Below are 15,740 nucleotides of genomic sequence, written 5' to 3' on the forward strand. Positions count from 1 at the left end.
CTATTTGGTTATGGGTGTTTTGCGTTTGTGTGTGTTGTCCCTAATATTTATACGGAGAAGATAAACCAAACTGTGTTACTCCCAAGTGACTATTAATCAATTTTACCGTTAGATCGATTATGTTGATCCAACGGTCATATTTATTTTCATCTTCGTATGGTTATGATTTTTCAAATTTAATATTTTATATTTATTTTCATCTTTGTATGGTTATGATTTCTCATATTTAATGATTTCACTTTAAATATGGGGAATCATGACTATACAAAGATGAAAATAAATATAACTGTTGGATCAACATAATCGATCTAACGGTGAGATTGATTGATAGTCACTTGGTAGTAACACAATTTGGTTGTCACAATATCTTTCCCCTATTTATATATTATTTATTATTGGTAGTGTTATTCGTCATGTGTTTCTCTTATTTTATTTCTCTCACTTTGTTTCCTTTTTCTATTGGTAATGTGCTGTTTTGTGTTCGGAAGTTACACGCGAGGATGAACATCGATTGAAAACCCATATACCGAAGTTATAACCAAAAAAAGGGCAACAAGGGGAAGCCAAAGCAATGGCACATGCACATGACCCACCCTTTTATGTATAAATTATTTTTGAGTATGTTTTTCTCATTTTACATGAGATAACATACCTCTGTACTCATATATTAAAAGTTGTGCTAATATTTATTTATTTTTTTACTTTTTTTTTAAAGAGTGGACCTCACATATTTTATGTCTATGGCGTGAGATAACAAGTCTCGTGTACTATAAGACTTGTATTTCCCATTATTTTTACTGTTATTCTAATGGAAATGGGATACGATGAGAAAGAGAGAGAATTTGCACCCTGGTTGGGGCTTTATGCTCTTCTTCACTATTTCTAATCTCGAATTTTATTTTATCTTTCTGTGTCCAGTAATTCATATGTATTTACATATAATATAAACAAAAATGTGCATTAACATTACTCTTTATTTAATATTTTTTTGGAAGGATATACTTATCACAAAAAATATTTATCACATTTACAACTAACTTAATTACCTTTGATTTCTGTTAATTTAACGGTTATAATTTACTGAATTTATAGGAATTAATAATTAGTTAATGAATACAATCCAATAATTTCAAATAAATTATAATCGTTAGATTGATAGAAATCAACAATGATTAAATTGGTTGTAAAAATAATAAATATCTTTTATGATAAATATATTCTGCCTCTATTTTTATAATCAGTACAATGGCGGTATCACGATGGTTTCTCAACCGGTTATGAGTCATTAAAATTGAATTAGTAGTGAAGTACTTAAATAACTTGCCAAGGATGATAAGTTTACATTTCGGACTTTTTGACCCTTATAACCCTTTATTAATAATTAATTATTAAATTGACCTTCATTATAAACTATTTCGAAAATTTAACTCCCTCAAAAGACATAACACTAATCTGCCTCTGTTTGACTGTTGACCACAAAGTCTACCTAGGTACACCTCTCCCTATCCGGGTATTTTTTGAAATTTTTTGCCTATCCGAGTAGGTAGGGGTGTACCCGGGTATTTTTCTTGACACCTGAGAAATTGCTTGAATTATTTAGCCGGATAAGGAGGGATGTACCCGGGTAAATCTCGTTTTTGTAGTTTGCATGGTTTTTAATAGAACTGCAATTTCAGCCTGGAATTCGTCTAAGGCGGCTTTGTTACTAATCACACCTGCTTCCATTCGTTTTACTGCAATTTTTGTTCCATCATCCAATTCTCCCTTATAAACAACGCCAAATCCACCACGGCCTAGCTCATTCTCGGGGCAAAATTCTTGGAGCCTGTTTGGATGGGCTTCTTTTTCTTCAAAAGCTACTTTTTTTAAGAAAAAAAAACACTTCTCGAAAAAAGTTTATTTGTATGCGTGCTTTAAAAAAAACAGAAGTCATAAAAAAAGTCAAAAATTTACTTTTTTCAGAAGCTAAAAATTGTAACTTTTAAGAAAAGCAGAAGTCAAAAGCAAAATGTTTTTTTCAAAAATCAAATATTTTTTTAAAAATCTAAATAGCTGTAACTTTTATATAAAGTACTTTTAAAATAAAGAAGTGATAAGAAGGACTTTTATAAAAAGCCAGTGCAAACGAGCTCTTGGTCACATTTCTTAGAAACTGGACTGATATCACAATATTTCCAGCTTCAAGGACATGAGAATCCCCAATTCCACTGCTGTTTCTACTCCCAGACACACTCCTTGTTACAGTGGAAATGCTTCCATTGGTATTGTTAGCAACAGTAATCTTTACGGTATTGTCTGAATCAGATAGATCTCTATGGTGAATTACTAATGAATCACCATCATTTCTCCTCCTGAAATAATACACATAAAGTGGAATGAGAAGAAAAGCTGCAGCAGCCCCACCCGCAATGGGGGCTACAATTGAAACCAAGCTTTTCGTTTTGAATTTTGTTGTTTCACGAGAATTATTAGAACTTGAATTTGAGTTTCCTGGTGTAGGTTCAGCCTTCCCAAATCCAGATGGTGAACTGTTGTTCCCTGAGGAAGCACCGTCGAGTTTACCCGGTACACCCCTCCTACTCGGGTAGGCAACAAATTTCAAAAAATACCCGGGTAGGAAGGGGTGTACCTGAGTAAGTTTGGTGGTCAACGGTCAAACAGGGACAGATTGATATTATGTTTTTTGAGAGGGTTAAATTTTTGAAATAGTTTATAATGAAGGTCAATTTAGTAATTAATTATTAATAAAAAGTTATAAGGGTCAAAAAGTCTTACATCCCAATACTGCCTTCTATATTTATTAAAACAACTTGTATGGAGAGTAATTTTTTTAACATATTTTATTATGGGTTTGTTTTTTTCTATGTTACTTTAGATAACTTTATCTAATGTTCATCAAAACGACGTACGGAAATCATGGTATTTTTATTATTTTAATTTATTTCAAGGTTATAATAGTCTTTATCACTCTAATTTTTTAATTTTTCAACCCAAAACGACGTCGTTTCGATGAACATTAGATAAAGTTATCTAAAGTAACATCGGAAACTTTTTTCCCTTTTATTATTAGATAAAGGAAAAAGTGTTTGTCATTTTAAATGACATAATACTCTGTCATTTTAAGAGAGAGACAGACACAGGAAAAAAAAATTATTTAAATTTTAAATTAAAAAAATCATTCACTCTCTCTTCCATGATTTTCATTTTTTTGTGTTTATCTCTCTCCTAAAATGACATAACTTATGTCATTTAAAATGACAAACACCAAACCCTTAAATAAAATTTTATATTGGCTCCGTAACGATATTATTGGTCAGACTACGGTTGAATTGAGTTATATAAATTTTTTAAATCTAAATTAATGTTAATTTTTTAATAATATTTTTAACCAATAAAAAAATAGCAAGGAGATAACAAATAATTGTGGGAAAAACCGTACAATCCCAATTTGGATACCACTATATAAATAGGAGACAAATCCACTATAACGAATCAAGCTCAATTTAAAGTAAATAATATAACATATTCTTTCTCTCTACAAAAATTCACCCAAACCTATCTCCAAATTTAGGCACTCCAATTAAGTCAAGTGAATTGTGCCGCAATGGTCAAACACTTGACAATTGCTAAACAAACTTTCAGCTTAACTCTAAATTAAAAGTATAAACCTAAATTATCACTAGATAATTGATTTCCTATTATCTACTCCAATACTAGCTAAAATAAAAACAATTTAAAAGTTACTTTACATGCTTTTAATTAAATAAGTAAATAGATACAAATCACACCCTTAGAGGTGGACTCAATGAATCTATTCATACCTTAGTTGCCAAAAAAATTTGAATGCACCTAAAGAAGAGGTACTCATAATGAGATCAATGCGCTTTTTCTATTGAATGTCCACATATACTTTGAAGAAAGACTCAAAGCATGGATTTTATAAAAAAAATCTCAAAATCAATTACATAGGAGAAAATTTCAAAATTTCTTTTAAAAATAGAATCAAAATTTTCAAAAAATTAATTTCCCATAATTAAATAAAATAGAATCAAATCTTTCAAAATTAAATTTAATCTCAAAATAATTTTTTCTTTTCCAAATAAAAACTAGATCTTAAAAATATATTTAGATTAAAAATAAAACTTTATATTTTCATTCCTTAGTTTCCAAAACTTTAAGATAATTCAATCCAAGACATGATCAAAATACCTCATCCAACCATAATGTTTTCCCAAAAAGCTGGAGATAACTTTATTTCTGGCCGTAAGTGGGGGAAACTCACTTTTTTTCTTTCTCTCTCTTTCTTTCATAGGAGCTCACTCATTCACATGTGAGTATATAAAATAAAATTATATCCTACTTGTAGAAGAAAAATTAAACCCTTTTATAAAATTTAACTACTCAGGAGAAAAAATCAAAATTCCTTTTAAAAAAAGAATCAAAATTTTCAAAAAATTAACTTCCATAATTAAATAAAATAGAATCAAATCTTTAAAAAATAAATTTAATCTCAAATTAATTTTTTTTTTCAAATAAAAACTAGATCTTAAAAATATATTTAGATTAAAAATAAAACTTTCTATTTCCGTTCTTTAGTTTCCAAAACTTTAAGGTAATTCAATCTAAGACATGATCAAGATACCTCATTCAACATTACATAAAGGGATTAATGTTTTTCAATAAGTTAGAGATAACTTTATTTCTAACACTCACATGTGAATGGGTCAAACTCACTTTTTCTCTTTCTCTCTCTTCCCTTCATAGGAGCTCACTCATTCACATGTGAGTATATAAAATAAAATTACATGGTACTTGTAGAAGAAAAATTAAACCCTTTTATAAAATTTGATTATCCTACTTTTAGGAATTGATTTAATTTTAAATTTTTTAAAATTTTGTATTATAAAAAAATATCAAACATTTCTTAGAGTATTTTTTTAAAAAAAAAAAATCTTCGAATAAGTTAAAGGAATTTTGTAATGTATGATATTTTTTATGGCTTTAATGGTTCAACAGTAAATGTAGATAAGTTATCTACATTCACTCCTAAAACAATATTATTTTGGATTGAAAAATTAAAAAATTATAATGAAAAATACTACTATAATCATAAAATAAATTATAATTATAAAAATATATTGATTTTCGCTCCAAAATAATATCATTTTAGACTCAGAGTAGATAACTTATCTATATTGATCACAGAAAAAACTAACTTATTTTTTATACCTACTTATCTTTAACACTTTTAGATCATAATCTAAATGGATCTTCACATTTTTCTCTTCTCTTATAATTTTAATCTAGTAATATTAAAAATATATAGATAAAATACGAATAAAAAATTAAAGATAATATTTCATCCCTACTTATAAAACATTACTTGTGAGGGTATCAATTATTAATACCCTCAATTTCAGAGCCGGCATACTGAAACCGCCCTTCGAATGAAGGGTAATCTTACTTTAAAAAAGTTTTTATACGATTATGAATATATTTTTCTCCGTTGATACTTGATACCCTCAATTATAGAACGCAATGTATGTTTAAAGTGAGAACACGCGCCAAGGCAACAACTATACATGAGAGTAGAAAAATGAACAGAAAGCCACTTGCCAAAGCACATGTGCGTTGGTTACCACTGCGACATTTCAAGGTGGCGCCATCTCAGTTTATTGCTGCTCCTAACAGTCCACACACGTGTCAAAATGTTAGCTAGACACAAATTACACATTCACATAAAATAGTTTGTACAAATATTTAATAAAAAGAATCCACTAGGGCTAGCCTAGTGGTGTGGGTGTGTGTAATAGAGTGTGTGTTAGTGTGGTAGTGTGTTCGATTTCCTGTAATTTTTAAAAAAGAAAAAAGATTTAATAAAAAGATTCAGGAATACCTTCATTTATTTAAAAAAAATTAATTGCTGTACCATTTTTTGAAAAATTATAAATTAAGACAGATTAATTTGTGTATTTTATTACCCAATGTGTAACATTTATTATTATTATTTAAAAAAATTATACAATCTTCTTTTGAAATATCAAAATCGACTCTTAGTTTTTTATTATGGTTATCTTTTAATCAGTTTACGGAATATTACAAAAAATTTATTTTACCATATATATATATATTTCTAAAGACTTTAATGTTTCTAAAGTGAATGTAGCTAAATTATCTATTTACTTCCAAAACGACGTCGTTTTGGGTTGAAAACTTAAAAAAGTATAATGAAAAGAACTATTATAATCCTGAAATAAATTATAATTACAAAAATGCCTTGATTTCTGCCTCAAAACGACGTCGTTTTAAGCTCAATATAGATAAGTTATCTACATTGACTGTAGAAAAAGCGAACCCATATATATACTGATCTAACGTTTTTTCTTGTTTTTGCATATATATAGAAGTGAATGAAACCCTATCGCGAGGAGAAAATAAGAGAAAAATCGATTTCACCCACCTCATCAAATAATATGTGAGAAAAGTGTTTCTCCATCAAAATTCCAAATCGATATTATTTTGGGATTTAGAAAAAAAAGGATATTTTAATAATTTTAGTTTTCTTTTATATTATGTGTTTTATTAAAATAACCTGTATTTTTTCCAATCTCCAAAACATATCTCTCTATCTATCTATCTATATATATATATAAAGGAAGATTATATTTACAAATTTTTTATGTACAGACTCTTATAAATTACACTATGTACTCCCAGAAATACACTAGGTTACATTATGTATTTCTGGGAGTACATAGTGTAATTTGCAAAAAATTGTAAAATAAATTTGTAAACGAATCTTTCCCCATATATATAAATAAATAGGGTTTAATGTATTAGCTACATTGACTAAAGCTCTCCTTCCTGGAGTATTGGCTATATACTTCAGCTTTCTATCAGCAGCTTAGTTGTTGTTTTGTTAGCTGTTTAATCTGAGTTTGCATGTATGGAATTATAGCCCAATATTATGTTATAGTATTTGTTAGTCAGTTTTAGTCCGACTCAGCATAAGTCATTTTCCTACAGTTCTATATATATCAGGTTTTAGTGTATCGGAATTGTATCATTCATTTTTCCATTCATTCAATATCTTATCTAGAATGTTATCTCCTTTTCTATCTTTTTTTTCTCTCTTTCTCTCTCCTCCATGGTTTCTTCGCAGAACTCTAATATGCTCTGATACCATGTCAGAGTTATGAGAAGAAACCATTTAGCTTTCTATTAGTAGCTTAGTTGTTGTTTTGTTAGCTGTTTTATCTAAGCTTGCATGTATGGGATCATTGACCAGTATTATGTTATAATGTTTGTTAGTCAATTTTAGTCTAACTCAGCACGAGTCATTCTCCTATAGCACTATATATAGGAACAGTTACCAAAGTGCCACTGTTCCACAACTTATTTTTTTAAATACCACGCTAACAGTGCAATTTTCCAATATGCCACGCGGGCAAGTTCGCTACAGTGCCCAGCGAACTTGGTAGCTAATGATTTTGTTACATGTGGCACATTTTGGCAGGAAAAGTTGACTGTCACGTGTCCAAGTTCACTACGAATGGTAGCGAACTTGGTAGCCAATGATTTCGTGACACGTGGCACACTTTTGCAAGAAAAGCTGATTGGACGAAGTTCGCTGCCAGGGGTAGCGAACTTGGTGTGCTAGGTGACACAATCTCATTGCCTGATCAGAATTTATGTTCCAATCACAATAAAAAAACAGAAAAAGAAGGAAAGTGACAATTAATTGTAATTAATGTATTAATCACAATTAATGTACCAATCAACAATCACAATTAATATATTGATCACCATTCACAATTAATTTTGATCATAATTAATATACCAATCACCAATCACAATTAATGTATCCATTACAATTAATTTTGATCGATACATTAATTATTTGTGATATTATTGTTACAAATTTGAACGATGTTTGTGAAAGATAAAATATGTCAAATGAGGTGTCATTGGGTAGATCTCGAAAATTTATATGAAATAAAATAAAAAAATTTCTAATTTGGATATCCGAATCAAAAGTTATGGCTCTCCGAAGTGATTGGTACATTAATTGTTATTGGTGCAATCAAAAGTTAATCCTATCTGTACGCTAATTGTGATTGACACATTAATTGTGATTGCTAATTGGCACATTAATTTTGATTGGCACATTAATTAAATTGCCATTTTCCTTCATTTTGTGTGTTTTATTGTGATTGATACATTAATTCTGATTATGCCACGTGGCACACCTAGTTCACTGCATGTGGCAGCGAACTTCTCCAATGTGTCAGCATTTATTGCAACATAGTTCGCTAGTGGGAGTAGGCGGGGTGCTAAATGAGCCAGGGGCCTTTCAGGAGCATTTGACTCGGCTCATGAAAGCCTGAGCTTACATGCCTAAAATTGATTGTTGGCACCAGACTTGAACTTGTATAAAAGCTCGTTTAATAAAAAGGTCTCAGGCTCCAATTCAAAAGCTCAGCCTTAGAGCCTCTCATGCTGACCTAGTATATTATTTTATTTTATTTATACTACTTGTAATAGCCTCTTTTTCTCCTCAATCCATTTCATCCCATTTTATTGGTTAAATAGACTTTTTGAATGATTTTTTTCTATATTATGTTGTTTGGATATATATTGAATTTATGATATTTATGAAATTACTAGTGTTGTTGATTGTATATTTTGTTTGGATAAATTTTTATTATTTTATTTTTCTAAACATGCTAAATCAGGCTTTTATTTTTTGTAAATAAGCCAAGCCACAGGTCAATAATAATATCTATAACAGGTAACAGGCTTGGTCAGGCTGACACATTTAAACACAGGCTTAACCTTTTAAGATCAAAGTTCGGCTCGGCTCGGCCCGTTAACACCCCTAGGAGTAGCGAACTTGTTGTCCACCATAAACGTGCCACGTCAACAAACCAAGTTCACTGGGCACTGTAGCGAACTTGCCCGCGTGGCATATTGGGAAATAACACTGTTCACGTGGTATTTAGGTAAAAAAAATCAGTGAACATTGGCATTTTGATCATTGTTCCCTATATATATAATGTCTTAGTGTATCAGAAGTGCAATATTCATTTTTCTATTTATTCAATATCAGATCTAGAATACTCTTTCCCTTTATCTCTCTTTCTCTCTGCCATGATTTCTTCTTATGACTCTAATATGGTATTAGAGCTCTATTTCTGAGGGCTTCACCTATATTCCTAGTTTGTTGTGTCTTTCGCATCAAACTCTGACAACAACGCTCTAGTTTCTTCTAGTTTGAACAAAGCTTCGACGTCTGTGGAGAATCGAACACCATTCCTCTTCAATCATCAAGGTACCGTGAAGCTTACTGAAAATAACTATTTGTTCTGGAATTAAATTATTAAGTCAATTATCACTTCACATCAGCTTCATCGACATCTAGTGAATCAAAAAAGTCCAATTCAATACGAGTCTGAAGAGAATCGACAGAATGAGGTCCAAAATCCAGCTTATGTTGAATGGGTCATATAAGACTCAATGTTGTTATCGTGGTCGTTGTCCACTATTTTAAAATCTGTTGTGAATGAGATTCTCGGAGTAAAGTACGTACACGAAGCATGAGACAAGATACACAAACTCTTTCATGGAGCTACGAAGTCCAAAGTGCGTAGTTACATTTTGAACTTATATCGATCAATAAAGGTACCAGATCTGAAAAAAAGTTCTTGACTCATATAAAAAGTTTGTGTGATTCGCTTAAATATGAAATCCAGTGACTAATGAAGATCTAACATATTATATACTAGAAGGACTTCCACTAGAGTACAATGCTTTCAATACTACTGTTCATGGTAGGAAAAATCCTTATTCGATTGAAGATCTAACTATTGAGCTAATGACGGATGAACAAATGCTTTTGAAGTAAAACAAAGCACTTCTTGGAGAATTAGTGACTGCTAATGTTGCTCAGCACTCACAGAACGTATAGAGGCAAAACAACAATACTGCGCAAAATACTATATTTGCCCTTGTTTTAGGTAACCAAGAACAAAGCATGACGCAACAACCTGAACAATCAGGTTATGGAGCATTTAATGAATCTAACAACTCTAATAGAGGACGTGGATGCTTCCATGGAAGAACAAATAGAGGAAGAGGTTGTGGTACAAGGCAGAAAGTTTATTGCCAGCTTTAAATATGGTCATGACGTTATGACATGTTGGCAATGATTTGATGAGGACTTTGTGTGAAACTTTCCTCCATTAGAAATATCAACTAATAATCAAAATTTTGTGCTGACACAACAATCATAGAATCAACCAAGACCTTATCAGTATATCAGACCTGCTACTGCGGCACCTCAAGCCAGGATTGCAGCACAACTAGCGTTACTGCCTACACCCACAACTGCTCCAGCTATTGAATGGTTTCCAACTCAGGTGCCTCTTATCATGTCACTGCTAATCTTGTAAATTTGATGCAAAGTCAGCAGTTGAGTGGTTCAAACTGTCAGGCGGGTCCAGGGGAAGCCCGTGGCGGGGGCCACCACCAATGAGCAAGTTACTCCAAGTACACCAAGTGGGTCCGACACCACATCTCAACCCAAAATCTTAAGACATCGGGTTCATGGGTCCTTCCACTTATATACTCTTCACTTAGCTCATTACCAATCAATGTGGGACTCATCACACTTGAATATCTCAACAATCTCCCCCTCAAGTGTGAAACTCACTATTGGTATGCTCCCCCTCAACCGAGTACCCGAAGCGTAAAGTACTCGACCTGCCTCCTAGCCAATCACATGGCTAGCTCGAGCACAACCCGGCTCTGATACCACTGTCAGGCGGGTCCAGGGGAAGCCCGTGGCGGGGGTCACCACCAATGAGCTAAGTTACTCCAAGTACACCAAGTAGATATGATACCATGTCTCAACCCAAAACCTTAAGGCATTGGGTTCATGGGTCCTTCCACGTATATACTCTTCACTTAGCCCATTACCAACCAATGTGGGACTCATCACACTTGAATATCTCAACACAGACCAACTTCTGATTGGCAACAGACAAGGTTTGGCTATTAAAAGTTGTTGGCTCATCTAAATTTCTATCACCTTATGTCTCAAGTAAACATTTGCACCTTATAAACTTACTGTTAATTCCATCTATCATGAAGAATCTAATGAGTGTTAGTCAGTTTGCACGTGATAAATATATTTATTTCGAAATTCGTCCAAATGTGTGCCTTGTCAAATCGCAAGAATTCCATAATGTCCTTCTTCGTGGAGTTCTTGGCACTGATGATCTGTATTGTTTCTTAGACATCTCTTTACACCAGGATTCCACTCATGCTCCAACTCCTGCTTTTATTTCAAATCACAGTAGTATTCCTCTCAATGTGTCTTCTGATTGTAATAATGTTCAAAGTGTGTCTGATTTTGTTAGTTAGTCTTGTATTCCTCAAAATTCTACATATCATTTGTGGCATTGTCATTTAGGTCACCCTAGTCGTGCAACATTGAGGAATGTACTTTGTACTTGTTATATACCCATTATTAATAAAAGTGTGACTGATTTGTGTGCCTCTTGTTGTATTAGGAAAGCTCATAGATTTCCATCAACACCATCATTAACATAATATAACTCACCTTTTGAACTCATATATAGTTACCTTTGGGGGCCAACTCCTTTTACATCAGTTTTGGGATATAAGTATTATATTTCCTTTGTTGATACCAATACTAGATACACTTGGCTATACCCCCTTAATCAGATGCCCTTGAAACATTTAAACATTTTCATTCTATGATAACCACCCAATTTCAGCTTCCAATCAAAGCTGTTCAGACTAATTGGGGAGAGGAATATAGATCTTTCACTAATTAATGCTTTAATCCCTAGGCTTGCAAATCTATCGTACGTTAAATAACAACGTTGTTCTTTATGAGTTACGACCCTTTTGCTACAGTAGCAATAACGATGCTACTCTTATAAGGAAAATGAACCAAAAAATCGTAGTCATAAAGCAACTATTACAACAATTACCAATCATTATCTTGAAGCAACTTTGTGTATAACATTCTTCCTCCCATTCAAGAGGCAAAAGAGCATGTACAAGATCCTTAAAATTAACTGTAGAGTGTAGATCCTTCGCAGCCTCCACATTCAAAGAATCCAACATCAATAGCTTAATCCATAGTAGAACCAGTTTTCTTATGCATTTGAGTAATACGTGTTCAGATCTAAGTGTGAGTAGTAAAGTTTTATATTAGATGGAAATATGCTAAGTGAGGATTATATAAGTAGAAAGACTTATAAATTGAATACCTTAATATTTTGGGTTGAGATATAATATTAATTCCACTATACTGTCACTTAGCCCATTCATGTTTGATGTGACGTATAAGACCTGATAGTATAAGCTTATACTATACGTTATGACATTTTCAGTTGTTTGGTGTGACCATCGTATAGTATAAGCTTATACAGCATGATCCCTTAATACATCAAAATGATGTATAACTTAATCCGGCCTAAGGGGGAGGGATAAAGCCTGATAAGAGGTTGGTGTATTAACATCGTTAACTAGTGTAATTCTAAAAAATTAATATATTATTTTAATATTAATATATTAAAATAAAAATAATTTTTTAATATATTAATTTTTAAAATATTGAATATTTTTTTTTATAAAAATTAATTTATGTTTTGGACACACTGATCAATAAATTTTTATAAAAATTAATATCATGTGACATTTTTTTGAAGAATTAATATAAATTTTTTATTAAAGGATATTTTTATTAAAAATTTATTTTTATCCTATATAGTATTATACAATGCATTATCAAATACTAGATGATATTATCTTATACAATATATTATTTTATACAATACCGTACCAAACGCTGGATAGTATTAAAATTTAATCAGGCCTTATATTATCAGGTCTTATACTATCAGACCTTATCCTATACTATGCACCAAACATGCCCTTAATGGCATAACTCCTGCTACCATAATTACCCAACGATACGCTAACGAGAGAGAGAGCATTCCAATAAAGTGACCATTACAATCAAATAAATATTCATTCCGACGACAATTAAATGAATTTAGGCTAGGTTGAATTTTACTATGTTTCAACATGTTCTTATAGTTTAAAAGTTTTTTTTATTTTATCAATGTGGTCTTTGGAGAACTATATCCTATAAAGTTCGACCAAGTTGTAATTGAATTAGTTAATACATATAATAGCTTGGGTGTAATAGAAATTTTATAATTTCATTTATGGTGATAAGAACCACTTCAGCTCAAAACCTTAAGGTATTGAGTGAGGCTAAATTAATTATTTTATATCTCTCTAACACCCCCCTCATATAAGAGCCCTCTGCGCTTGAAGCGTGGATATGACACAAGTCCATTTTTGATCTGCCTTGTGCTTTTTTTAATTCCACCTGAAAGTGGGGGTGGTGAGTATCGAACTCGTGACCTTGTGGTCACGGAAGCTCTGATACCATGATAAACGCCACTTCAACCCAAAACTTTAAGGCGATAGGTGATGGTCTTTTTAATATTTCATATTCACGCAAGAGCCATTTGGGCTTGAAGCGTGGATATGACAGAAGTCCATTATTGGCCTGCCTTGTGCTGCACAAGCACATTTTTTTGGTCTGCCTTGTGCTTTTTCTTAATTCCACCTGAAAGTGGGGGCGATGAGGATTGAACTCGCAACTTCGTGGTCACTAAAGCTCTGATACCATGATAAACGTCACTTCAACCCAAAATCTTAAGGCGATAGGTGATGGTCTTTTTAATACTTTATATTTTATTCTCTAACATATGATTTAATCTCTTTCATGTTACAGGAGATAAAATGATCTCATGTACACACATAAAAATGTGTGTGATATATATATATATATATATATATATATATATATATATATATATATATATAGGGTTCGCTTTTTCTGCAGTTACTGCAGAAAAATTATCTGCAGTAAGCTAATACGACGTCATTTTGGAGCAAAAATCATAATATTTTTGTAATTTTTATTTATTTCAGGGTTATAATAGTCTTTATATTTATAATTTTTTGAATAAATACCCTTTTTCGTCCCTGACAAATTCCATGAAGTCCTTTTCGGTCCTCAACAATTAAAAAGGGACATCGTGGTCCTTGAAATTGTAAAAAATAAGCCACGTTAGTCCTTCTGTTAGTGGGGCTCTAACGTCGTTACTAACGGTGCTGATGTGTACTGTTAAGTTGCTGACTCACTGTGGAAAAAGCCACCTGGACAAAAAAACGACGTCATTTGATAGCTTTTCACTTCTTTTTTTCCTTCTTCTTCTCTTCTCTCCAATACGGTTCAGGGACCACCCATGTTCTGATATCCATTGTTCATGGCTTGAACACCATTCTTGTTTCCTCCACCTCCACCATTTCTAGCCTGTGGTGCCCCACCTCCATTTTTGCCACCATTGTTTTTGTTACCACCCTGATTCTGAATGTTTCCTCCTCCTCCACCACCTCCACCTCCACCTCTCTTTTTTTCCTCTATTGCCATTCATTTGCACAGGCACAGGTACTCCAATGGAGGAAGGGTTCAAATTGAAAATTGGGATGTAGTCCGTGAACTTCTTTCTAATAGATTTATCCCTTAAATATTTATAATTTATATTTCTTCGAATCCCAACATTAGTCTTATAAGCAGTGAAAAAATATCACATCTTCAAACCAGCTGAGAAACAAGCAAGAAAACTAATTAATTAATTTAAGGATGCATTAACAAATATTTCCATACCTGGGTTATGAAGCTATGAGCACCATTAAAACCCTCCTTCTCGCCAGTATTAAATAAGAATATAACAGCTTTCTTCAATCCATGAGCCCACTGAGAAATTCCACGAGCAAGTTCCAGCATAACACCCACACAACATGAACTGCAATCTCCAGCCCCTGCTCTGTTAAATGAATGCTATATGTTTAGAAGCAAATTATATAGTGCCTTCAATGCAGACTCTCAACAAATCATTATTTCCTATTAATGCTACATCTAGTAAGAAAAAAAAACAAAGGAAATAACTTTGAAGTTTGTGTGCAGAAACTGCATTTACCACTATAAACAACATGATATAAACTACTCATTCTGTTCTTCAACCACTTAAGGATGAACAAATACACTTTACAATGAAACACAACAACAAAATAGAAAAAGGGTTACAAACCAACACGTCTAGACTCAAGATTGTTAACCAAAAGAAAAGCATTGTTCCCCATCTACTTTTCCTAGGCCAGACTTAGCAAAATAGGATGAGTTATTAATGTTCATCAGGACAAAAATTTGTTTCTCCCCAGGTAAAAAGTTGGAAACAAGATATACTTTATAAACGATTCATTGATAAGGAACGGACAAGAAGAGAAGAGGGAGTGTGAATAAAACTAGAGATTAAAACAAACAAAACGTTTCTTTCTTTCATTGAGATAAAAATAAAAGTAGCTAAAAGGTGAAGGAAATTTTTAAGAAAAAAGAAGAAGAAGAAAAGGATTTTGACACCTGAGGTGTGAAACCTTGCATGATTCAACACTTTACCTGCAATTTTGAAACCAAACTTTGATGTGTTTTGGCTCAATATTAGAAAGGATGGGGCACTCCTTGATGAGTTGCTGTCTCCTCAATTCTTGAAAAAGGTTTGAACGTGGAGTACCTGTGCCTGTGCAAGTGAATGACAATGGAGGAAAAAAAAGAAGGTGGAGGTGGA

The 15,740-nt window shown here is 32.3% G+C and overlaps 1 protein-coding gene across 1 annotated transcript; it reads right to left on the minus strand.

Annotated features, from left to right (window-relative positions):
* Positions 1 to 14,347: 14,347 nt before the first annotated feature.
* LOC133315422 (uncharacterized) lies at positions 14,348 to 15,258 on the minus strand. Its single transcript, XM_061517051.1, has 3 exons — positions 15,203 to 15,258; positions 14,783 to 14,942; positions 14,348 to 14,533 (listed from the first exon to the last, which is right to left on the minus strand). Exons 1-3 carry the CDS (start codon positions 15,256 to 15,258, stop codon positions 14,348 to 14,350), a joined length of 402 nt encoding a protein of 133 aa, XP_061373035.1.
* Positions 15,259 to 15,740: the final 482 nt, after the last annotated feature.

This window comes from Gastrolobium bilobum, unplaced genomic scaffold (assembly GCF_033153095.1).
Source record: "Gastrolobium bilobum isolate Gb01-03AN ecotype WA unplaced genomic scaffold, APGP_CSIRO_Gbil_v1 utg21167, whole genome shotgun sequence".
In the NCBI taxonomy this organism is placed as follows: Eukaryota; Viridiplantae; Streptophyta; class Magnoliopsida; order Fabales; family Fabaceae; genus Gastrolobium; species Gastrolobium bilobum.